The sequence below is a fragment of the Hyperolius riggenbachi genome, chromosome 5 (assembly GCF_040937935.1).
Source record: "Hyperolius riggenbachi isolate aHypRig1 chromosome 5, aHypRig1.pri, whole genome shotgun sequence".
NCBI lineage: Eukaryota > Metazoa > Chordata > Amphibia > Anura > Hyperoliidae > Hyperolius > Hyperolius riggenbachi.
The window spans coordinates 142,291,724-142,318,501 of record NC_090650.1 but is presented as its reverse complement, the minus strand read 5'-3'; the positions used below and the strand labels follow the sequence as shown (position 1 = coordinate 142,318,501).

At 43.2% G+C, this 26,778-nt stretch overlaps 1 protein-coding gene across 2 annotated transcripts in view; it reads left to right on the top strand.

Moving 5' to 3' along the window:
* Window positions 1–26,778, top strand: part of CUL1 (cullin 1) — a 143,820-nt gene that overhangs the window by 110,836 nt on the left and 6,206 nt on the right. For both annotated transcript variants that reach the window (XM_068236336.1, XM_068236335.1), the window contains exons 8-19: window positions 4,916–5,078; window positions 5,355–5,485; window positions 6,944–7,051; window positions 7,137–7,243; window positions 8,492–8,540; window positions 8,928–9,059; window positions 10,513–10,630; window positions 11,627–11,703; window positions 19,359–19,490; window positions 21,646–21,738; window positions 23,484–23,531; window positions 23,764–23,846. In XM_068236336.1, coding sequence (XP_068092437.1) covers window positions 4,916–5,078; window positions 5,355–5,485; window positions 6,944–7,051; window positions 7,137–7,243; window positions 8,492–8,540; window positions 8,928–9,059; window positions 10,513–10,630; window positions 11,627–11,703; window positions 19,359–19,490; window positions 21,646–21,738; window positions 23,484–23,531; window positions 23,764–23,846 — 1,241 coding nt within the window. The remainder of the gene's footprint in view (window positions 1–4,915; window positions 5,079–5,354; window positions 5,486–6,943; window positions 7,052–7,136; window positions 7,244–8,491; window positions 8,541–8,927; window positions 9,060–10,512; window positions 10,631–11,626; window positions 11,704–19,358; window positions 19,491–21,645; window positions 21,739–23,483; window positions 23,532–23,763; window positions 23,847–26,778) is intronic.

Sequence of the window (26,778 nt, the reverse complement as noted above, 5' to 3'; positions counted from 1 at the left end):
ACATGCCTAACTGTCCTGCTGATCCTATGTCTACAATACTTTTAGCCATAGACCATGAACAAGCATGTAGTTCAGATGTTTCTGACAAAAATGTGACAAGATTTGCTGCATGCCTGTTTCAGGTGTGTGATTTAGACGCTACTGTAAAGAGATCTGCAGGACAGCCAAGCAACATGTATTGTTAAAAAGGAAATAAATATGGCGGCTACTATATCCCTCTAACTTCAGGTGTCCTTTAACCCCTTGCCGACCGCCTAACGCAGAATGGCGGCGACAGAGAGGCTCTGTTGTTCCAACGCGATGCCATATGGCGTCATCTCACGAGAAGCGAGATTTGACAGGAACTCGCACCAGCTCCCGTCAGTAAACACAGCAGGACCCATCGATTAGCCTGCCAGCCATCAATCTGCGCTGGCAGGCTGTTTATTTTGGTAATTATTGATTTATGCATTTATATAGCGCTGATATCTTATGCAGCGCTGTGCAGATTATGGTCTTGTCACTTAACTGTCCCTCGGGGCTCACAATCTTATCCCTACCATAGGCATATGTCTATATATGTATGTACGTATGTACAGTATAGTGTAATGTAAGTATCGTAGAGTAGGGCCAATTTAGGAGGAAAGGGATAAAATAAGTGTGTGTATGTACAGTGGTTTGCGAAGTATTTGGCCCCCTTGAAGTTTTCCACATTTTGTCATATTACTGCCACAAACCTGAATCATTTTTTATTGGAATTCCACGTGAAAGACCAATACAAAGTAGTGTACACTTGAGAAGTGGAACGGAAATCATACATGATTCCAAACATTGTTTACAAATAAATAACTGCAAAGTGGGGTGTGCGTAATTATTCAGCCTCCTTTGGTCTGAGTGCAGTCAGTTGCCCATAGACATTGCCTGAGTGCTAATGACTAAATACAGTGCACCTGTGTGTAATCTAATACAGTACAAATACAGCTGCTCTGTGATGGCCTCAGAGGTTGTCTAAGAGAATATTGGGAGCAACAACACCATGAAGTCCAAAGAACATACTAGACAGGTTGGGGATAAAGTTATTGAGAAATTTAAAGCAGGTTTAGGCTACAAAAAGATTTCTAAAGCCTTGAACATCCCACAGAGCATTGTTCAAGCGATCATTCAGAAATGGAAGGAGAATGGCACAACTGTAAACCTACCAAGACAAGGCCATCCACCTAAACTCACAGGCCGAACAAGGAGAGCGCTGATCAGAAATGTAATCAAGAGGCCCATGGTGACTCTGGACGAGCTGCAGAGATCTACAGCTCAGGTGGGGGAATCTGTCCATAGGACAACTATTAGTCATGCACTGCACAAAGTTGGCCTTTATGGAAGAGTGACAAGAAGAAAGCCATTGCTAATAGAAAAGCATAAGAAGTCCCGTTAGCAGTTTGCCACAAGCCATGTGGGTTACACAGCAAATACGTGGAAGAAGGTGCTCTAGTCAGATGAGACCAAAATGGAACTTTTTGGCCAAAATGCAAAACGCTATGGGCTTAATTCACAAAAGAGTGCTAACTGTTAGCATGGCCGTTTTTTGGTAACGATTTTGCGCGAAAATTCGCGTTTGCGCGCGATAACGATTTTGCGCAAAAACGTTTAATTGCGCACTAATGTGAACATTTGCGCGAAAGACGGCCGTGTTAACAGTTAGCACTCTTTTGTGAATCGAGCCCTATGTGTTTGGTGGAAAACTAACACTGCACATCACTCTGAACACACCATCCCCACTGTCAAATATGGTGGTGGCAGCATCATGCTCTGGGGGTGCATCTCTTCAGCAGGGACAGGGAAGATGGTCAGAGTTGACGGGTAGATGGATAGTGCCAAATACAGGGAACTCTTGGAAGAAAACCTCTTGGAGTCTACAAAAGACTTGAGACTGGGGCGGAGGTTCACCTTCCAGCAGGACAACGACCCTAAACATAAAACCAGGGCAACAATGGAATGGTTTAAAACAAAACATATCCTTGTGTTAGAATGGCCCAGTCAAAGTCCAGATCTAAATCCAATCGAGAATCTGTGGCAAGATCTGAAAACTGCTGTTCACAAACGCTGTCCATCTAATCTAACTGATCTGGAGCGGTTTTGTAAAGAATGGGCAAAGATTTCAGTCTCTAGATGTGCAAAGCTGGAAGAGACATACCCTAAAAGACTGGCAGCTGTAATTGCAGCAAAAGGTGGTTCCACAAAGTAAAAAAAAAAATGTTTTTTAAATGTTTGGAATCATGTATGATTTTCGTTCCACTTCTCAAGTGTACACCACTTTGTATTGGTCTTCCACGTGGAAATCCAATAACATCGATTCAGGTTTGTGGCAGTAATATGACAAAATGTGTGGAAAACTTCAAGAGTTCGGAATACTTTTGCAAACCACTGTATATGTATATATATATATATGTATGTATGTGTGCATATGTGTGTGTGTGTGTGTGTATATGTATATGTGTATGGATGTCCACCCCCTCTTTCAGTCTTCCCCTGTGTCCTCTGGTCTCCCTCTGTGTCCTCCTGTGTCCCTGCCTACCCCCTCGCCTGCCTCTCTACCCTCCCTCCTGTGCGAGCAGCAGCGGCTTACCTCCTACATGCACAGCGATTAAAGACATCCGGCTTCTCTATGTGGCTTCTTCTAATGACGAGTCATCACAGAGAGACCAGAGGGAGGGAGAGACTGGGAGGGAGGGGAGGGAGACTTTGGAAAGCCAGTCACAGCAGGTGACAACGCAGGGAATCCCGATGGCGGCGGTTCATATCAGCAGGCGTTCGTAAGTCGAGGATTCCCTGCTTTTGCCGTATAAGACGCAGGGACTTTTTCTCCCTATTTTTTAAGGGGAGAAAGTGTGGAAAATACGGTAATTCAAAAAAATTAAAATTGCAGCAGCAATCAAATACAAGCAAAAGAAAGCTCTATTTGTGAGAAGCAAAGGAGGTAAAATTCATTTGAGTGCTAAGTTGTATGACCAAGCAATAAACCGTTAGTTGTGGAGTGCCCAATTGTAAAAAATGGCCTGGTCACTAGGGATTGTGAGCCACTCTGAGGGACAGTTAAGTTACAAGACAATACACTCTGTGTAGCGCTGTGGAAGATGTCAGTGCTTTAACCATTTCACCCCCACAGGTACGGATATCTCCGTCCCTTTTTCCATCCTTTCACCCCCAGGGACGGAGATATCCGTACCTCCCGCGCTCCCGCCGCTGCCCGCGCTCATGCAAGCCGCTGCCCGCTCGGCTGGAGATCAATGAACGGGAAAAACTATTCCCGTTCATTGATCTAAGCCCCCGCAATGATCAGCTGCTTCTATGAGAAGCAGCGATCATTGTGAAAAAAAAAAGTTTCCCAGCCTCATAACATTTCCTGCAAGCGTACTTCCTGTACGCTTGCAGGTCGCTTACACAAAAAGTTACTGTGGCCAAATAGTAAAACTACACCCTAAAGCATTTTTCATATACAAATACAATAGTTTTACACTAAAAATTAACTCATTACCTCCCACACTCCCCAATTTATTTTTTTTGTAATAAAAAAAATAAAAATTTACAATAAAAAAAAAAAATACATAGTTACTAGGGACTGAACTTTTTTAAATATTTATGTCGAGGGTATAACATTACTTTATAAACTATGGACTTGTAATTAGGGATGGACGCAAAACTGAAAAACATGCATCTTTATTTCCAAATAAAATATTGGCGCCAAACATTGTGATAGGGACATAATTTAAACGGTTTTATAACCGGGACAAATGGGCAAATTACATGGGTTTTAATTACAGTAGCATGCATTATTTAAAAACTATAATGGCCAAAAACTGAAAAATAATGAATTTTTTCCCACATTTTTTCCTATTTTCCCATTAAAACACATTTAGAGTAAAATAATTCTTGGCATAATGTCCCACATAAAGAAAGCCTAATTGGTGGCGAAAAAAACAAGATATAGTTAATTTCATTGTGATAAGTAATGATAAAGATATAGACGAATGAATGGAAGGAGCGCTGAAAGGTGCTCAAGGGGTAAAACCCCTCAGTTGTGAAGTGGTTAAATACTAAATAATAATAATATCTTAATGATCCTGTTTCAGAAATAAGCCAGATCTTAAGGCATCTTTAACCCTTTAGACTGTAAGGTCTTTTGGCTAGGGCTCTCTTACCCCCTCAGTCTCTCAATGCTGTGTTAATACATGTACATATCTTCCACCCTGTGCAACCAAGTGCCATCTAGCGTGTGTAGCTAGCTTTTGTTCTTTGGAGTGTTAGAATTTCATTTTTACCATGTTGGTTTGAAAATGAAGCCAGGAATGTGACTGGTTGTCAGCTGCAACAAGAACAAATCCTTTCCACTCATCCGAATCTGGCTTAAAAACCATGTCCAGTGTCATCTCTCTAAAAAGCCCTGTACTGTATTAATTGAAGACTTGTAGCAACCTATTGTTTTATACTCTGTATAGATAATATAAATGTGTAAGCTGTGAAATGTGACAGTACTTTGCCTCTACTGCAGTTTTCTGTTGCTACTGATGAGAGATGGCAGGAATGTGTTTCCCCAGGAGCTTTATTCCTGCTGATAGCTCTCCACTGGACGCTTGCAGGCTACATAGGAACACAGACAAAGGCAGCACATATGATGAAGTAGCCTTATTTTGATACTGGGTTTCCAAATGAATGCTGTGCTATTATGCTATGCCTAGTTATACTGTTGAAGTGTAAGGGCCCTTTAACACTATACATGATATGAATGCATTTATTTTAAACGTGTGCTGCAATGCGTCGTGCCATGAGTTGCATATGCGTCACGCGTTAAACATGTCTTTTTAACAGTGTAAAAGAGCCCCAAGTGGTTGCATTGCAGCTGTTATTGCTTCTAGTATGATCATTTCATTTTTGCACATGTCAGGCTGAAGCTCGGCTGTTGGAAGAGCAGAGGCGAGTACAAGTATACCTCCATGAGAGCACTCAGGACGAGCTGGCACGGAAATGTGAACAAGTACTCATAGAAAAACATCTGGAGATCTTCCATACGGAGTTCCAAAATTTACTTGATGCTGACAAGAATGAAGGTGATTGGCTTATTTGAATAAAGGTGGCCACTAATGATCCAGTCTTTTTTTCATTCAATTTTACTGGGAACAGCACTAAAATGTATTACAGTAGTAGTAAAGTAAAATGCTACCATTTTACATAGTTACACCTTTTGTCTGTGTAAAAAAATAAAAATCTAGCTAATTACTTTTTCTTTAAATCTTTTTTAGTTGCAGATCTTTGCTTTGATTCTTGAGTATTGTTAGTTAACCATTTTGTCAACAGCAGTGTGTCATTTTCTATTTTCTTTCCAGATTTGGGGCGAATGTACAATCTTGTATCACGAATACAGGATGGTTTGGGAGAACTGAAAAAACTTTTAGAAACACATATCCACAACCAAGGACTTGCTGCTATAGAAAAATGTGGTGAAGCTGCGCAAAATGTAAGGCTTGCTTCCTCCGTCTTTTACTTTGTAAAGAGACAAAAAAAAAAGGCTAAGCTTACAAGTATGTGACTCTACCACCTGAATTCTAGCCCATGTTGTTTTTTCGCAATGGCTGCTCTGTAAGGGTAGGGCTCAACTTCTTTTCCCCCTTAATTGCAAAGCATCTATAGTGAATCTAGGGGGTACTTCAGTACCACTTACGCATTTCCACAAAGACTTAGGTACAAAAAGGATCCTTTACCTTATCATTTTCTGTACACCTAAATAACAGGTAGTGGGTAGGATGCAGGCACCCAATGTGTGTTCTATTTTAGTGTTTTAAAATATAAATAAAAATAAAAAATAATGGTAGGTAATCGCTTAGCTCTCCAGAAGATATAGTCACCAGTACAACTGGAAAAATGTTTTTATTCAAAAAGCAATCTAACAGCGTGTTTCATGGGTCATGGCCCGCCTCCTCAGGTCAATACAAAATGCCTTGATAGCTTAGGGAGTAGAGTGTAGGGGCCTCTAATCAAACCTAAATAACAGTGTTTTATTAGGTCACATTGCCTACAAACCAAACTGGGTGGGCTGAGCTGTAGAAGTCTCCGTCATGGCGGGTAGAACAGTAGAATATGCTCTCTGTCATGGCAGGCTGCAATCTTGCTCTATGCAAATCCTGAAAACATTACCTGCATCTAGCGCACTTTCTGACTAAACCGTTAATTTTTATCTCTTTAAGCATCTTTGTGGTCACTCTGTTACATAGGAAGGAGGCAAGCCTTTCAGGGAGCAGCTACTGTTGAGGACTGAAATAAGTTAAAACATGAAGGAAGGATATCTCAGACTTAAACCATGTGTATAGTCCTGGCTCAGAGGAGAACATTGGATTTATAAAAAAAAAAAAAAAAAAAAAATACAAATCATGAGTCCAGGTTTACCTTAAATCTTGATTGAAGTTCAGTCTAAACTCCTGTGTCTACAGCCACAATACTGAACTACATTGAAACACTGACATTTGATTTTTTTTTTTTCTGGAGCTCCCATTTAGTTCTGTTTTGCAGAAGGGTAGAAAGGTGTCAGGAGGTCTCCAGTCAAGATTTAATGGAGACCCAGAGGATTATGCTGGTGACATTATTCAAGAATTGGAAGTTTTTTGGTTTTTTTCCTTTCCTCTCATGTATTTTATGATATGAGTGCTTTGAGTTTCACATAGTTACACCTTATCGATATATCCAGCAATTTTTAATCCACAGAGGAGACAAAGCAAGGTGTACTGTAGTGTTGGCCTTGGAACAAGGATGCATTCCATTACTTTGCCACTAGACACTGTGTATATATTAACTTATCCTGATTGTTACTAGAATAATTTGAGTTATGTCTAGTAGGCATAACTGACAGAATATAGAATCGGTTAATCCTATCCTTGTACCATATGTATGTTTTGTAACTAAGTGTTTTGATGTTTTCCAGGATCCCAAAATGTATGTACAGACAGTCTTGGATGTCCACAAAAAATATAATGCACTAGTTATGTCTGCATTCAACAATGATGCAGGATTTGTAGCTGCTCTAGATAAGGTACGTTTTTCCACTTGATCTCTGATCACTGTTTTTCTATGTAACGCAAACAGTTGTTACACAGAAACCTCCATTTTTTTTACAGGCTTGTGGTCGATTTATAAATAACAATGCGGTAACCAAAATGGCCCAGTCTTCCAGCAAATCTCCAGAGCTGCTTGCCCGGTATTGTGACTCGCTGCTGAAGAAAAGGTAAGTCTATATTAGATTTATATAGTACTAAACAGCTTCTTGCCCCTATTCCCCTATCTGAGTACATGGGCTCTATTCACAATAAGCAGTTCAGTAAAAAAAAAAATGTGGATGGTAAAATACCTCATGCGGTATTTTACACTTTTTTTTTTCCCAAATTCACAAAGGTTTTCCCCCATGAGGCAGAAGTTCGGTACCGAACAAACATGCCTCAATTCACTAAGCCCTGCTCGGTAAGTGTCACTTAGACCTGCTCGGTAAGGAGGCTGGCAGCCTTTGTAGAAGCGCATTCGCGCAAAGCGGCTGGAAGGCTTTCATCCCCTGCACCCACTGTACCCTGACTCCAGCACCATCCGGTATGTGACACTAGTTTATCAATATGATATATTATGTATGCAGCAACATGTTTCTATCACAAAGTTATGAAATGCGCAATTAACAGCAGAGCTGGCATTTTCTCCTTTCTTTGGGATGCGTAAGTGTCGCTTACCAGCCTTCTAGCAGGTGTGTGTGTGTGTGTGTGTGTGTGTGTGTGTGTGTGTGTGTGTGTGTGTGTGTGTGTGTGTGTGTGTGTGTGTGTGTGTGTGTGTGTGTGTGTGTGTGTGTGTGTGTGTGTGTGTGTGTGTGTGTGTGTGTGTGTGTGTGTGTGTGTGTGTGTGTGTGTGTGTGTGTGTGTGTGTGTGTGTGTGTGTGTGTGTGTGTGTGTGGTTTCCCGTCCTGTGCATACTGTCATCCCTTTAGATGTGCTGCAGCCAACAGGGGGAGCTCTTCTGTGTGCTTCAATAAAAATATGCTCATCTAAAGGGATGCCTGCAGAATTGTCAGCTGCTTCTGCTTTGATACACTGAAAGACCCACCAGCATCTGTCGCATCCAATCACAGTGAGAAGCTGGCTGACTGGCTCTCCCCATTGGCTGCCAGTCAAGGTACCGCACAGAGACAGCAGGGGAGAGCCAGTTATCGGCTGCTCTGAGCTGGAGAAAAAAACGAACACTTTTGGCCGGTAAATGACATGCGGAAATTTTTGTGAATTGACATTTCCCGAGGTAATTACTGCACTAGTCGGGATCTGTGATTTTCTGTGCAGAGATAGGATTAGTGAATTGTAACTTGGGAAGTTGATCGGTAAAATTAGCTGTTTTCAGCATTACCAAATGCTGTAATACTTTGTGAATAGAGGCCCATGTTAGCATTTTTTTGTGAGTAAAATTTGTAAATGTATACCCTGTTCCCTTTCTTTAATCTTAGCTCTAAGAATCCAGAAGAAGCTGAATTGGAAGATACTCTCAATCAAGTTGTAAGTTGTGTTTTATTTTTGCTTTCTGTTTAAACTATAAATATCATGTCTCACACGAATCACTAGAAACTGCGGCAGTGCGCTACCATGTCGCCTGGCCAGTCAAAGGGTAGGGGTAGTTCATTGGCTGTAATTGGTAGTGATCTGCTGCAATATTGTGCTGTGTATTTTAATATTTAAAAATAAATCATTGTTGCTATGAATTGCAAGTAGAAAAGCTCTCCCCGATACTTAATTTGCCTGTCAGTACACTGCTGCGCACATGTGCTCTGACCACCATTTTCGATTGGACAGCAGTTATTTTTTTTTTCTTCTACTGTTCTGATGTGTACTTCGTAGCTGTAACTGTAGTTGTTAACGAGAACTTAAATATTTCCCCCTCTGCAGATGGTGGTATTTAAGTATATAGAAGACAAGGATGTATTTCAGAAATTCTATGCAAAAATGCTTGCAAAAAGACTTGTGCACCAGAACAGTGCAAGTGATGATGCAGAAGCAAGCATGATTTCCAAACTTAAGGTGAGTGAAGCAAGGAGAACAGAGGTTATGGAAAGTGTTTTTATTCGGAAGGCAGTAGTTTCTTTGAAAGGTTTAGAAACCATGGGCTGTATGCAATTCACTTTACCCCAGTTTTCTCCTAAGAGAAAAAAATTTAACCTTTGATTTAAAAGAATGTTTTAGCACTTTGCAATGGAAGAAGTATCAAAAAGTACTGTTAGGTAAAAAGTACTATCAAAATTATTTTGAGTAATTTTTGTGCTTGCTGGTGGGTTAAAGGGCATTTTATTGACAAATTTTAAAATATCAACTAGGGGAAAACTCAGGAGAAAAGGTAAATTGCACACGGGCCTATGTCTGTTTTTGGGATCCTATTTTTTTTTCTTCTCCTCATTCATGTGGAACTTGGGTCAACTTCCCATTTTGTTAATTCATTTGAACTGCAGTAAGTTTTATTTTGATGCAAGTACATGCATTTTTGACAGTTTGCTTGTTTGCAGTACTTATAACGGAGGACTCTCCGTTTTGTGTAGTAACAAGTCCACATTTATTTTATATTCATATACTTACCAGAATATGAATGATTTTACCTCATATACAGGTAATACCAGATGTTACTTGGAGGCTGTGCTGCTTTTAATATATGAAATGGCATCTCCTTGTGGAGAGATTTACTGCTGGCTCTGGTGCTACTCTATTTCATTTTATATTTTACTAAAACATCCAGTGGATTTGGAATGAATTTTTGTGACTGGTGTTAAGTCGCTGCAGCAGTCCACTACAAGTGCAGTGTTCTCCCCAAGCTCTTCTAGCTGAGTGCCCCGCCTGGCTAGTTTTGGTGAGCACCCGGCTGACATTGGCTCTCATCCTCCCCGAGATTTAAAAATTTTCCGAAAGGTTCCCTCGGGTCAACAAAGGTTGAGAAAGGCTGGGTTAAGAGCTCTGCATTATGACAGTTTGTGCGGTCAGGAAAATCAGCTGATGAGAGCACCCAGTATCAATGGGTTGGCCAAACAACTTGTTCTTGTGTTTTGTCAAAGGAAAGAAAGTTAAGCTTGACAGAGCTATAATTCATTAGGTTTATAATGGAGAATTGTTTGATGACCATCCTTTATCTTTTGCTTCTGCAGCTCATGATCTAATCTATGACCATGGGTGTGCCACCAATGCCTGATCATGGTTTTCACTTAGACAGATGCATGTTAAAACTGCTGCTTTTTCATGCCTGCTACAGGACACACAATGTAGTGATGGCCACTTATTGTATGATCAGTTTGGTAATATGCTCATATTGTATGGTGAAGCAAGCTCTTGAGAAACTTGCGTTACGCAGGTGCTGAAATATCCTGCTCTTGTAGTCTTCTTTAGATTTCACAAGTGTCAGCTGTCCAAATTCTTCATCACAGTGCGTCAGTCCAGGTCTACGAGCTTATGGCTATGCTTTATCACTCATGTGTTTGTGTTCTCTTTACAGCAAGCCTGTGGTTTTGAATATACCTCAAAGCTCCAGAGGATGTTCCAAGACATTGGTGTTAGCAAGGACTTAAATGAACAGTTTAAGAAGCACCTGACAAATTCAGAGCCCCTAGACTGTGAGTATTACAACCTATGACTATACATCACATACTTAAACGGAATCCGAGATGAGACATATGAAGGTTCACACATTCATGTACTCTTAAACAATGCATATTGCCTGGCTGTCCTTCACTGTTTATAACACTTTTTAATCATAGACCCTGAACAAGCATGCAGATCCGATGTTTTTGACAAAAATCTGACAAGAGTAGCTGCATGCTTGTTTTGTTTTAGGTGTGTGATTCAGACATTACTGATTAGAAAGATGAGCAGGACTGCCAGGCAACTGGTCTTGTTTAAAAGAAAATAAATGTCAGCCGCCCTATTATCTCTCACCTGTGGTTCCTTTTAAGTAGTACTAAAGTGAAGATAAGTAAGCTGCTTGGCATCTGGCAGTTATGATGCAACAATGTTTTAAAGCCTTTTAACATATAAACCACATATCTAGACGTCTTGTTATCGGCTGCCTCAGCCGAGTTTCTTCTGGCAGGTGGACACAGCTGATGGAGAATAAAATCTAGCACCCGGTTCTGTAGAAAGAATTGGAGGCTAGAACAACCCTGTATTGCTGTTCTTTATGGTGCTTGCAGTTAAAAGACATCAAGTACATCACAATCCTAGGGCACCCAGGTGGGTGGCAGTGGGATTGTGGTACTGAACAGCTGACTACTGTTTTGTGTACAAAAAACACCCATCCTGGGTGCCCTAGGATTGTAATGTATCCAAAGTCTTTTATCTGTAACTACAATAAAACGCCACAACACAGGTTGGTGATAGCCTCCACTCCTATCTGCTAAACATGCTGCCTCCTTTTCATCTGTTGATGGGAACATCCTGTATAGTTCAGTAGCTGACAATAGACTTGGACTGACCCAAGGGCCCCTGTGATTTCTCATGACCCGACATTCACATATCCTCAGGTGCTGACACATTCTTCTTTTTATTAGACTTTAAAATCTGTTGGTACAGTCTGTTTGAAGAATATTTATCCATGTTTTATTTCTTCACAGTGGATTTCAGCATACAGGTTCTGAGCTCCGGATCATGGCCTTTTCAGCAGTTCTGCACGTTTGCATTACCCTCCGAGGTAATACATTTGTCACTCATTACATATTTAAACTGTTCAGTTTTGGTCCAGAGAATGAGTCCCTTTTTAAAACCTATTTAAACATGCTTTCGCAGTACAGGAGTCCCTAGATTAGATTCTGACCAGGACACTATCTGCATGGAGTTTGTATGTTTTTCTCAATGTTTAGGTGGCATTCACCCCACATCCTAAACAAATAATGCTGGACTGGTCGGAATTAAAAAAAAACAAAAAAAAAAAAAACTGGCCCTAGACTTTGGTGTGGACATTACATTGTCTGTCCCACTGCCATACAGGTAGGCTGTGAAAATTAGTTGGTTTAACCACTTGACTACTTTGGGATGTTTCCCCTTATGGACCACAGCAATTTTCACATTTCAGCGCTCCTCCCATTTATTTGCCAGTAACTTTATCACAACTTATCACACCAAAATGATATATAGGCAAGACAAGACAAATAACATTTATATTGCGCTTTTCTCCTTGCGGACTCAAAGCGCCAGAGCAGAGCAGCAGCCACTAGGGTGCGCTCTATTGGCAGTAGCAGTGTAAGGGAGACTTGCCAAAGGTCTCCTACTGAATTAGTGCTGGCTTACTGAACAGGCAGAGCCGAGATTCGAACCCTGGTCTCCTGTGTCAGAGGCAGAGCCCTTAACCATTACACCATCAGCCAACATTGGCCTCAATTCACTAAGATCATGCTGGAGATAAGGCGAGAGAAAACTTACCACCACGCATTGATCTTGCCTTATTAAGGTGTAGAGAGAAGTTTTCACAGTGAGAGAGTTATCTTCTCTCTTCAGTACTTAACCACTTCTGTACCACGCTATTTTGTGCTGATCTGTGCTGCGTGGGCTCTCCAGCCCACAGCACAGATCAGGTTGCAGCCAGGCCGATCAGACTTCCCCCCCCCCCCCCCCCCTTTTTTTTCCCCACTAGGGGGATGTCCTGCTGGGGGGGGGTCTGATCGCCGCCGGCTGCTTGCGCTTGCGGGGGGGGGGGGGGGGGGGGGCTCTTCAAAGCCCCCCTCCGCAGCGCTTCCTGGCCTCCTTCCCTCCCTCTCCCCCCCCCCCCCCTGTGAGCTGCGCAGGACGGATTTCCGTCCTGCGCCTGATGGGATAGGCTTTAGCCTATCGGATGCCGGCGATCCCCGGCCAATCAGAGGCCGGGGATCGCCGATCTCCTCTACGGCGCTGCTGCGCAGCAGCGCCGTATACATGTAAACACCGGGGAAGATCTTCCCCGTGTGTTTACATTTACCCTGCGAGCCGCCGATCGGCTCGCAAGGGTGTTCACGGAGACACCCTCCGTGAGCTGACTTGGAGTTTCCATGGAATCCACTTCAGGATTCAGGGGCGTATATATGCGTACGCAGAATTAGGCCTGAACGATAAATCGATTTTGGATCGAAATCGCGATCACGGAAATGACGATTCCGTGATCGCCATGGCAACGATTTTACCCCCATGTGCAGCCCGTCCAGCAGTCCCCTCTTCCGCGCTGTGCAGCGGTTGTTTGCGGCGGCGTAGTGCCTGTAATCTACGTGATGGAGGCGGCTCTCACTCTCTCCCCCAACTTCAGTGTGCAGCCAATCAGCGCTCCGCTCGGCAGGCTCCGCCCACAGCCTCTCACACTCCTGGCGCCGCAGCTCACTCCTCCCAGCATCTCTACACCGCACCGCTGTCAATCATTTTGTTACGAGCGTCAGACTCCGCCCACCCGCAGCCTCACACTCCGTCCCAGCGGCTTCCTCCCAGCACCTCCAGTCCACGTCATAAGCTGGGCAACGATTTTACGCCCATGTGCGGCCCGTCCAGCAGTCCCCTCTCCCAATCTGTGCAGCGGCGGCGTAGTGCCTGTAATTTCCGTGATGGAGGCGGCTCTCACTCTCTCCCCCAACTACCGTGTGCAGCCAATCAGCGCTCTGCTCGGTAGGCTCCGCCCACAGGCACTCACACCTCCCAGCATCTCTATACATTAGCTGCGCTGTCAATCATTTTAAGTTACGAGCGGCAGACTCCGCCCACCCGCAGTCTCTCACACTCCGTCCCAGTGGCTTCCTCCCAGCACCTCCAGTCCACATCATAAGCTGGGCAGATTGCAGGCTGAGTCTGCTGACAATCACTTGTCTGCAAACAATCATTATTTTAAAGGGAACTGAACTAAGCATATATAAAGCGTATCACTTGGTGACTCCCTCCTCCCAGCGCTTCCACATCATTTGCTGGGCTGGCGGCAGACTCCGCCCACACCCTGTCATTCAAGTTCTGTATGCCTCTGTGACGCTGCACACAGCGTGAGAATGATGACTGGCTGCTGTGGTGTGACTGTGTGGTGATCTTTCTGCGTTCTGCAAAGCTGCAGTGGGGGCACTGTTCAATTTGTGCAAAGTAAGGTGCTATATTCCTATCCTAAGCCATAATTGTGGTTTCAAGGCAGGCTAATCTTGATAATAGCCTGGACTGCAGAGACTGTCAGAAAGCTAAGGAAGAACTCTAAGTTGCCAGCTTGCTGCTCACACAAAGTGATCGTAGTTGTTATCGCAAGCTGTTCCCCTACGTCCAGAGGTGGTAATAGACCACAGTAACGGTCTTAGCGCAAAGCCGTGACCTGAACAATCCTTTGTTACTGTTACGGGCCCAGGACTGTCTTCTTGTGGCTAGCTCCTGCTCCTCCTGTTGTGAAATGTGTGCCATGGCTTCTGCTACAGAACCAGAAGCGGAGTTAGATTTACTTTCCAAGAAAAACAGCACGTCGGTCATTTGGAAGTATTTTGGGTTTGAGACCACAGATGTGCAACAGAAACAGGTACTGTGCAGAACCTGTCGCACTAAAGTTGCAACTAAAACCGGAAACACGACAAACTTATACCGGCACTTGAAAAATCATCACAAGCATTTGCATGAGGAATGCATGAGTAAAAAGTCCGGTGAAAAGTCAAGTGAAAGTGATGCTCAGGCCCACTGTAGTAAACAGTCTACAATTACTGAATCTTTTACTAGTGTGACACCGTATGATTCCGGCAGCAAAAGACATCGGGAGATAACAGCAGCCATAACGCACTACATTGCCAGGGACATGGTGCCTGTTAACACGGTCACTAAATCCGGATTTCAAAAACTTATCCGCACGCTGGACAGAAGATATGTGATACCCTCCCGCACCTACTTCAACCAAGTTGCCATCCCAAAGCTGTACACAGAGTGTAGAGAAAAAGTTGTAACAGAGTTGAAAAATGTGCAGTATTACGCCACAACTACCGATATGTGGTCAAGCAGAACGACCGAACCATATCTGAGTTTGACTGTACATTTTGTGAATGAGGACTTTGAAATGAAAAGTCGCTGTCTGCAGACCGCATACTTTCCCACTGACCACATTGGAGAGAATATCGCACAGGGTTTGAGAGCGTGTCTGTCAAGTTGGGGGCTGAAAGAAGAGGACCAGACGTGCATCACAACCGACAATGCAGCAAACGTCATCAAAGCGGTTGAACTTAATGACTGGACCAGACTTCAATGTTTCGGACACAGGCTGCATCTTGCAATTGAAAATGCTGTGAAAGATGATGCAAGAGTCAAGCGGGCAACTGGACTTTGCAAACAAATAGTTGGTGTCTTCTCTCATAGCTGGAAAAAGAAGACAGCGCTGAAAAAGGCACAGCAAGAATTTAATTTACCAGAGCACTCACTAATTACAGAGTGTGCGACAAGATGGGGTTCAAGGCAAAAAATGATAGAGAGGGTGCTTGAGCAGAAGAAGGCGTTATCACAGGTTCTGTCTGAAGACAAGAAGACACGTCACTTGGTTCCCACTTGGCAGGACACAGATGTCCTTGAATCGATCAACAATGCCATTGGACCTCTGCAGGAATTTACAGATGCTCTTTCTGGTGAAGCATATGTAAGTGTGTCCTACCTGAAGCCAGTTCTCCATCTCCTGAGAACAACAACCCTAACTGAAAATGTTGAGGACACAGATCTTACTAAGGAAGTAAAGTCCAAAGCTCTTGCCTACATTGAAGATAAATACAGCGACCAAGCCACACAGGAGCTACTAGACATAACTTCATTCCTTGATCCGAGATTCAAGACTGACTATATAAGTGCAGAGAATGTCCCAGACATCAAAGAAAAGGTGCAGATGCAAATGGAGCAGGTGGCACGAAATGAGAAGAGGGCCTGTCTTAGCACCACAGATGCCATGTCCCAGGGTGCAGCAGAGGCAGCTCCTTCCATCACCGGGAAGGGAAAGCGGTCACTGGGCAGCTTCTTCAAGAGCAAGGCTGTGCCTCCTCCGTTCACTGTGCAGTTGGAGGATGCTCTTAAAGCTGAACTGGACAACTACCTGATTGGTCCAACTATTGATGGAGAGCAAGATCCACTGGCCTGGTGGAAAGTGCACAGAGTTAACTTTCCATGGCTGAGCAAAGTTGCTTGTAAATTTCTGTGCATACCAGCCACCAGTTCACCATCAGAGAGATTGTTTAGTGCTAGTGGCAATATTGTCACATGTCAGCGCGCATGTCTAAAACCATCCAAGGTTGACATGCTGGTTTTCTTGACCAAAAATCTGTAAAGAGAGTGATGTAGAGTTGTCAGGGAAAAAGTTGTGTTGTATCTGAGATTTTATTTGTTCTGTATTTCACTCTAACTTAGTGGCAGGCTGTCAACTGTCAGCCTTTGTTTACATAATATATATTTGTAATTTTTCATGAAAAAGTTTCTGCATGAGTGCAGTACTGTTGGGCAAGAGAAGACCATTTTTGACTTTTTGGGAAATGTTTGTACATTTTTCTATTTCCTAAATGAATCTGAAGCTCGGGTTCAAAATCAGATACTTATACTTACCCTGAAGAGAGGGAAGATTTAGGATCCTATTGGAGGTAAATTTTGCTTGTCTGAAGCCCCCCCCCATTGAAGAGTGCGGCCCTCCTTCCTGGATCATGTACTGGACAGACACGCAATAGCCGGCAAACCCACCCATGTGCAGTAAAACGAAGGCCATGGCTCCGGCTTACTGCAAATGTGCGGGCGGGAAGAGGAGCTGCATGCCTCTGATGTGATAAACGACAATGCCTTGTCACTAATCTTCCAGGGGGCTGCGCTCAGCGACGGGGAACAGAGTAGCGAGGGAAGCCTTAATAGGCTTCCCTCGTTTCAGGGTAAGTGGTAGTATGTGATTTTGTACCTGAGCATCAGCTCGGGTACACTTACATAGTTTACATGTTTTGTATGTTATTTAACTGAAAACAAGTAAGGATTTTTTTTTTTTGCACTAATGAGGATGAGGGTGGCTCTTTTAGTTCTTTATTTGTAACTGTTGAAAACTTTAACTGGAAGAAGCAGCCAACACCAGCTTCCATGTATTTATAGGTCTAAGTTTGCTTTATTCAAATCTGTCACATAGATAAACAATGTTTCAGAGCGACTGCTGGCACCAGTTTGTACACTAACTTGATAAAGGAGAAGCAGTGACAGTCGCTCCGAAACGTTGTGTACCTATGTGACAGATCTGAATAATGCAAACTTAGGGCTAATTCACACTGCAAGAGCTTTTTAGGCAGTAGTAATTTGAAAAGCTCTTGCTAATGCACTGCCATGGGGGATTTGTACAAAATCACATGGCTCCAGTGTGAACACACAGCATTACATTAGCAAGAGCTTTTAAAATCACAAAGCGCTGCCACCTACAAAAGCTCTTGTAGTGTGAACCAGCCCTTAGAGTTAAAAATACATGGATGGCATTGGTGGACACTGCGCCCAGTGCCCACTGTGCCCAGGTGTCGGCTGCTTCTTCCTATTGCGATTGGATTGGTGATGCCTAAGCCAGGCACATCGCCATTCATTTGATGGGGTGCACTACTGCACTGGATTTCTACAAGAAGTTACTGCTGTTAAAAACTTTAAAGAATATTCACGCAAGACACATGCATGTTTCTTATTAATAAATACGCTAATTGAAAGCAATTCTTCCCTTTAATTTTCATAATTGCATTTTAGATTAATAGCTATTTGTTTTGGTAAATTCACATAATGCAGTAACATTTACAAACGTGACAGAAAATGACATCATACTAGCAGTTTTATAGTATAATGTTAGTTTCTCTCAGTGCATGTTTGCAAATGTTACTGTGCACATTGTTAAATTAGTGATAAAGCTTGATTTGAAGAAAATCGTGAATCGAATCGAAATCGCAATTTCTGACAGAAATCGTGTGATTCAATCTTTTCCTAAAATCGTTCAGGCCTACGCAGAATCCTGAAGTGGTTAAGTTACCTCCTCTGTAGTTATTTTCACATGCAGCCTGTCTTTAGCTTTAGAATTCTGGAGTTATTTTAAAGAGAATCTGTACTCTAAAATTCTTACAATAAAAAGCATACCATTCTATTCATTATGTTCTCCTGGGCGCCTCTGTGCTGTTTCTGCCACTCCCTGCTGCATTTCTGGCTTGGAATTGCCATTTTTTAGGCAGTGTTTACAAACAAGACATGGCTTCTAACTAGAGTGTGATAGGCTTGAGAGTAGCTCAGTCTCTGACTCGTACAGAGCTTGGAGAGGGTGTGTATAGCTTCTGCCAATGACAAGCAGTGCAGCACATTCCACACATTCCAGCCTCAGCCAACAGAAGAGAGAAGATTAGATCATATAACAAAGATAACACAGCCACTGTGCAACTAGAAAGGCAGCAGTAACACAGACCACATTAGAACAGGTATAGGATTTTATAGGATAGAAGAAATAAGGCTGAAAATTGTGTTAGTCTCTTTGAGGAATGAAGAGTTAACTTTAGAGATCTCACCTTAACTTAACCACTTAATGACCGCCTAACGCCGATAGATGGCGGCTGGTCGCAGTGGTGTTTCCATGCGTTCCATGTCAGTTCACGGCGGGGGGCTCCGTGAACAGCCTGCGAGCCTCCGATCGCAGCTCGCAGGCGAAATGTAAACACGCGGGGAAGAAATCCCCTGTGTTTACATTGTACGGCGAGATTGGCGACCCCCGGCCTCTGATTGGACAGGGATCGTCGCCGTCTGATAGGCTGAAGCCTATCAGAGGCGGTACAGGACGGATCGCCGTCCTGTATCCTCCCATAGAGAGGAGAGGGAGGGGGGGGGGAATAGCGCTGCAGAGGGGGGCTTTGAGGAGCCCCCCCACTAGGTACACGTGAGCGGTGGCGATCAGACCCCCCCAGCAGGACATCCCCCTAGTGGGGAAAAAAGGAGGGGGGGGGGAGTCTGATTGCCCTTGCCTGCCTGCTGATCTGTGCTGGGGGCTAAAGAGCCCACCCAGCACAGATCCTCCAAAACACTCCTGGGCCTTATGTGGTTAAAAACAGAAGTTAACTTTTAGTTTTGCCTGAGGTAAAATGTTTCCTGAATACTACATGCCTTATCACCATGGTGATAACTCTAGAAACGTTATTAAAGCCAGGAGATAAGCTTAGTGAATTGAGGCCATTGTTTTTGTTTTTTTTCACCACAAATTTTCCCAATACCCAGAACCAAACTCTGTAGATGCAGAGTTTCGCAAGTCATATGTACTGTATAAAAAAGGTAAACATTTTTCTTGTTTTAATAGGTACGTTTCTAGCTGAGTAAATTACCTTGTTTTCTATTTTTTAATGTACTCAACTTAATTTTTCCCTACCCTAGCTGGAACGCAGTTACCAGAGATTTACAGCTTTTTATGCCAGCCGGCACAGTGGAAGAAAGTTGACGTGGTTATATCAGTTGTCCAAAGGAGAATTGGTTACTAATTGCTTTAAAAACAGATATACCTTGCAGGTGAGTAATATTGATGGCAGTGTTAGAGTATTAATTGCAATATCAATGGCAAATGACATACACACACGACAAGTTGCACTTCATGACTATTCTGTGAAAAAATTACCACTGTTTACTGTATACAGTAACATCATGATCACCTTTACTGTCCTATAGCATTTTGTAGCAATACATTCTAGTAACCTGAACAATACCATAACTGGTGACCCTAAAGAGAACCCCCCCCCCCCCCCCCCATCGTTAGAGGCGATCCAGCATCGGGACCCCCGAGCGTCTGCTTGTGAGCATGTCGCTGTCACTAGTGGCTTACAGCTCGGGCTCTAGCAGAAATAGCCGAAGCCTGATCGGGTCTGCTCTGTGCAGTAGTGCGAACCTGATTAAGCTTGGCCATTTCAGCCACAGTGGAAAGTCCACTAGTGTGCCTGCGCAGACAGGCAAATGTAAATATTATTACTCTGCTGGATTGAAATGGCTAAGGAGGATGGCGGAAGCCTCATTGGTATACTGAGGCTTTCCCATCCAAAAGCAAGTATCGGGTGTTTTTCTTTTTTTTTTTTTTTTTTTTTTATATGAAAGCTACAGGTTAACCTTAGCATGCTTTCCTGCAAATGCAGTTGCTGTCGATTTTGGATTGGTCCAATTTCAGTTAAAGGGAACCTGAACAGTGTTGCCAACTCATCCCTTTAATTACTGACACATCTAAGTTATACAGGTTCTGGGGCTATTTGCACATAATCAGTGCCTTAACTGCATCTACCTAGCCACAAAACCTGTATAATTTATGTGTCAGTAATTAAAGGGATGAGTTGGCAACACTGAACCTGAAATGAGAGGTATATGGAAGCTGCCATGTTTTTCCTTTTAGGCAATACCAGTTGTCTGGCTATCCTGATGATTTTCTGCCTCTAAGGGCTGATTCGCACTTTTTCTAAGCACTTGTAATTTTTAAAAGCTTTGCTAATATAATGCTATGAGTGTGTTCTCACTTGAGCCATGTGATTTTTATAAAAGGCACCCACAGCATTGCCTTAGCAAGAGCTTTTCAAATCACTGGCACTCAAAAAGCTCTGGCCATAGATCCTGAACAAGCATGCAGCATATCAGATGTTTCTGACATTTTAGTGATATCTGACAAGATTAGCTGCATGTTTGTTTTTGGTGGGATTCAGACACTACTGCAGCCAAATAATCAGCAACACTGCCAGGCAACCTCAACTGAACATAAACTAATTATAATTATGAATTGTATGTGTTTTATTAATGGTAAATAGAACATTTCAGCAGTCTCATAGTTTTTCCAGTTTAATCTGAATTTTTAAGCCTGAATACTAAACAGCAGCCACAGAAGTCTGATGTAAAATATGCTTCATTCTGCTACAACACACAAGAAATAATGTCTATTTAAACCTTTCTTTTTAGCAGCAGTGTTTGCTCACCTGAATAGAAGTATTCTGGCTTCTGTTTACTTTTCAGGAGTGCACAGGCTAAATTCACTGCTGTTTTTTTATTTTATTTTAACCTTTGCAATGCATAAAGAGAGAGAATGAAATCTCAGCCAAGTTTTTAGTAGGACCGGTACACAATGTACCCATGTTTATCTCCTCATGTCACTTGTCAGTTCAGGTATGCATTAACATACCAACTGTTGACTTCAAGTTTGGGCAAATGAGCTCCTCATTGATCATCTGTGCTCATTCTGTAAGAGCAGACAGCATAAGTCCTCACAAGTGAAGGGGGAGAGCAGTGATCACTTGGAGGAAAGCAGAGCTGCGCTGCACTGATACACTGCACTTTCACTTGGTTTATAAATGTGCAGAAAATATATTCAGAGTAATAAACAGCATCCGATCAAACTAAACACTTACCGTATTTTTCATTCTGTAGCTGGGTTTATATGCATGGACTCTACAGAGGCACTTTAGTAACCTGCTGCTTTGGTTGCATCAGTTAACTGCACAGCTATTTCATGAAGGTAGATAGGCAGCTACAGGAGTAGGGATAGTATATACAGTAGTTACCAGGTCACGTCTCTGCTTTAACAATTACCTTGTACCTTTTAATTATTTTATGAACATAACAGTAAGTTTATAGTGCTTAGTGACGATGCTTGTGAGGGTATATGAGGACATCTGACACTTGTCTGTCTGTGTGTTAGGCATCCACGTTCCAGATGGCGATCCTGCTTCAGTACAACACAGAAGATGCATACACAGTGCAGCAGCTGACAGACAGCACGCAAATAAAACTGGTAACATTTTTATATTTATTATGCAAATTCATGTTTTGTATGTTTGTTATCACAGTGGTAATTGCCAAATAAGTTCCAAATATAGCCCAGTGGTGCGCTTGTGTGCATCTGGATTTTTTTCCAGCAATGACGTAGAATGGAGTTCTTCAGCCGTTTGCATTTGACCACGCCTAATGCAGGATGGCCGCCACAGAGGGGCTTACTAGTTCCTTGCCATATGTGATCTCAGGAGAAGCGAGATTTGCAGGGAATGGGTGCCTTACCTGCAGTAAACACAGGGGGCCACCGTGATCAGGTTTCCAGCCACGATAGGAGCTGGCAGGCTGATTTAAAAAAAAAGGACAGCACTTTCACTTAACTGTCCCTCCAAATGTCTCACCATCTAATCCTCATCATAGACTGATGCCTATGTATGTGTAGTGTATGTATCAGTCTAGGGCTAATTTTTTTTTTTGGGGGGGGGGGGGGGGGGGGGGTGTAAAGTATTTTTTTTTTCTTTTTAAATCTTTTAAATGAAAAAAAACAATTAGGTTGCAGCAATCAAATACCACCAAAAGAATGCTCTATTAATGGGAAGAAAAGGAGGTAAAATTAATTTAGTGCTCAGTTGTATGAATGAGCAATAAACTGTTAAAGATGCGACGTGCTAAATTTTAAATAATCGCCTGGTCACTAGAGGGGTATAAACCTGTGGTCCTCAAGTGGTTGATGCACCGTATTGGTAAATGCCCAGGTGACTTGCTGATTTCTTGTTTGCTGGGATGAATCTTTTACCACCAATCATTGAAATAAACACCATTATAAATCCACAAGTGCCAGTTGTGTGCACTTATATTAGTCATAGCCAGGTCTATCCAGTTCCTTTGATGCAGAACACACGGAGATACAATGTGACACATACTTACCTGATCCGGACACTGAATCGGGTCTACTCTTGCACAATGGAGTGGTGCTGTATGCCGATGACATCATCTGGGTCCCGATTATAAGATGTGATCAGGGCTCAGGTAAATATCAAAGTGCTTCCTGCGCTATTATGCATTTGGGGGCTGGCTGGCAGGGTGGCAGAACAAGTATGTGGTGCCACAGTGTACGATTAACCACTTCAGGACCACAGTCTTTACCCCCCCTAAAGGCCAGGCTATTTTTTACAAAAATGGCCACTGCAGCTTTAAGGCCAAGCTGCAGGGCCGCACGGCACACAAGTGATTTACCCCCCCCCCAGGTTTGTTTATATATTTTTTAATCAATATTTATAGTCTCTTTTTTTTAATTACATTTTTGTGTTTTCTTTAATTATTTAAATTACCCTCCCTCCCCCTGTCTGCCTATTGCAGCGATCGGCTGTGATAGGCTTTAGCCTATCACAGTGGATTGCTTCTAAGTCCCCCAGGGGGACCGCCGTGACACACGGCTGTCCCCTGTACAGCGCTGCTGTAGATCGCAGCGCTGTACATGTTAATCAGAAGGCGATTTTACCGTCTAACTGAAGGCGGAGCACAGCTCCGCCCACCGAGCAGGAGATCCACGCGCAGCCTGCGCGCAATCTCCTGCACAACCAAGCCCCATGACTTTATGCCGATCGGCGTAAGCGGGCCTGGGGCTGCCGCCATGGCCACGCCCATCGGCGGACGTGGTCGGCAAGTAGTTAAAAAAAAATGCAGACAAGAAGTTAATAAACAAGCCAAATGGATGCTTTAGTACCAGTAGTTACTTGTGCATACTAATGTTCTCTCCCGTTACAGGATATTCTGGTACAAGTTCTACAAATCTTGCTTAAATCAAAATTACTGGTAAGTGTTTTAGCTTGCTTTTTTTTCCATAACTGTGTTATATGTACATTTATTTATAACACTGGATAGATTAGCTCAAAGGCTTAACTCGGACTTTAAAAAAAAAATAAAAAAAAAAATAAACCTATATTACAGGAAAGTGTATGTTCTTTTATTTTATAGACAATATTAATTAGAATTGGGGTGTGTTTGCTACTTAATGCAACTCTTTCTTTTCTTCTGACTGCTGTAGGTGTTAGAAGATGAAAATGCAAATGTGGATGAAGTGGAGCTGAGACCAGATATCTTAATAAAGCTGTATTTGGGCTATAAAAAGTATGTCTGCAAAATACCATAACCATTTTCTGTATCAAGTGATTCTAGGCTGTAAAATTAGTCTATCTAGTATCTCCCTCTGTGCATGTGTATATCTATAAAAAAACAACCTTTTAGCCAATTTTATTAGTGGGTGTTTTTATAGATAACGGCAGTTAGCGCTGTCTAGTTTTGGTTTTTTTCTTGTCTGCCAGTAGTAAAGATGATGATGTGCATGCTTATTGTGGCAAACATGATCAAATTACACATGGCGAATGTCAATCATCTTTTGACGATGCCCAGATTACTGTGAGCGCCCCTATAGCCATAATTCACATTGCGGCACATGGTTTGCCCGAATATCTTGTGCTGTTTTTGCCTGTCTCAAGGGAGGCAATGCCTGGCTACCTATAAAAAGGAGGAGCACTCTGCCAACCTATACTTTGTAGACCTCTCTGGCTATCTATACAGGGACGCTTTCTGGCTTCCTGTGGGGGAGGGGGGTCGCTCTCTGGCTCCCTAAACTCGTGGGTCACTCTCTGGCTGCCTAAACTCGTGGGTCACTCTCTGGCTGCCTAGACTGGGGGGTGGTCACTCTCTGGCTGCCTATTAGCTGCATGATTTTTTTTTCCAGCGAAAGAATTGTACCGCTTTTAGAAACAAACTGTGGAAACAATCAACTACTAATGAGCTTAAAGGAATACTTAAGTCTACTAAAAAAAAAATGACTTTAACTCACCCGGGGCTCCCCTCAGCCCCCTGCAGCTGAACGGTGCCATTGCAGTGTCCCTCCGATGCGCCTGGACTCGCCGGCGGCCACTTCCGGGTTGGCCGTCACCGGCCGACAGGCTGAGAACGCGGCTGTTTAGCTGCGTTCCTGGCCGCAATAGCATTATAGAGGGCGCTATTGCGGCCGGGAGCGCGGATAATCAGCCGCGTTCCCAGCCTGTCGGCCGGTGACGGCCAAACCGAAAGTGGCCGCCGGCGAGTCCAGGTGCATCGAAGGGACACGGCAAGGGCACCGTTCAGCTGCAGGGGGCTGAGGGGAGCCCCGGGTGAGTAAAAGTCATTTTTTTTAGTAGACTTAAGTATTCCTTTAAAGAGAACCCGAGGTGGGTTTGAAGAATGTTATCTGCATACAGAGGCTGGATCTGCCTATACAGCCCAGCCTCTGTTGCTATCCCAAACCCCCCTAAGGTCCCCCTGCACTCTGCAATCCCTCATAAATCACAGCCACGCTGCTGACAAACAGCTTGTCAGAGCTGGCTGTGTTTATCTCTATAGTGTCAGTCTGCTGCTCTCCCCGCCTCCTGCAGAACTCCAGTCCCCGCCTGCATCCCTTCCCTCCCTGCTGATTGGAGGGAAGGGACGGGGGCAGGGACCGGAGCTATGCAGGAGGCGGGGGAGCAGCTGAGACTGACACTACAGATGTAAACACAGCCTCACAGCACGGCTGTGATTTATGAGGGATTGCAGAGTGCAGGGGGACCTTAGTGGGGTTTGGGATAGCAACAGAGGCTGGGCTGTATAGGCAGATCCAGCCTCTGTATGCAGATAACATTCTTTAAACACACCTCGGGTTCTCTTTAAAGTAAACCTGAAATGGGCTATTTAAAAGATTTTTTTTTTTTTTTTATTTACCCGGGGCCTCCTCCAGCCCCATGAGCAGCCATGTGTCCCTCACAGTCCTCCCAAGTGCCTCCGTTCACCTGGTATCAGTCCTGGTAATCTGGCTCAGTCGCGTCAGTCGGCTCTTCTGTCCCAGGTAAGTATAAAATCTTTTAAATAGCCCACCTCAGGTACACGTTCAAGTGGGAACATGACTGTTGATTGTTAGATACAGATTTGTCTAATGGCTGTTGTTTCTTTTCTCCATCTATATTGTGTATTCTAAATTAACTACTAAAGAGTAGTAGAGGTGTGGCTTAACCTGCTGACTTCCACTTGATCAGTCCTCCTTCACCTTCTGATGACTCAAGCTGTAAGGTCTCTGAACTCGTCAAAGAAAAGACAGCATGAATGGGAATGTGAGAAATGACACTTGTGAGAGCAGTATTTTAACTCCAGTTTCTACAAGGCTAGATAAGGCATAATAAAATGTGTTTCATAAAAGCATACATGCAGCTTCTTACTCTAAAGGATGTCTGAGTTGAAAATAAGGAATTGAATGGACTATATACTTGTGTCCTGAATGGCAGCCAGTCGAGGACTGTGGTAGGCAGCATGTGTGCACAAGTATGGAGCCCAGTCTGTACCTGAAAGACCAATCCGGGCATGTGAGAGAAAATGAAGATGGTAAGAGTTCACTTGGTGATAAGTTGGGCTACAAAACGTAATGGATGTCCTTGTGTCACCGCGCTCTAGCCACCAGGATGTGCACATATACGTACACAAATGCGGCACAGGCAGGACACAATCTAAGGGCAAATTCTTTTGTTTGTGATGTGAACGCAAAGTTTACTCATCCCGAAATAGTTGTACACACAGAAAGGCGCTGCCTAGAATTTTCCGTGAGCTACCCTATACTCACCAGAGAGAACTTCCTCCTGCTGCAGCCGTCCAGGCGTGGTTTCCCCCTACCCACACCAATAATGAGGACAAAATTGAATAAGTTGTAATGGAGGGTGCGCTGGATTTAAAATTTATTTTATTCAGATATAAAAACTGTATAGATTACAGGTACTCTTCAATTAATATATATATTGCAACGGATTTTTCAACTAGTATGTGCTGTACTCAATTTTATACATTTTCATACATACATGCATTCACTCAGAGAGCATGCTGGTTCCCCTTTAAAAATTGTTAGTTAATAATATTTCACAAAAAATTTCTTTGTTAGTGATCACTAATATATCCCTAAAAAAAACCCTAAAAACGCTATGCACAATTTCACTAAAAAGTCCCTATTAGGGAATATATGGATTTCCAATATACCGTGTACTTCTCCACC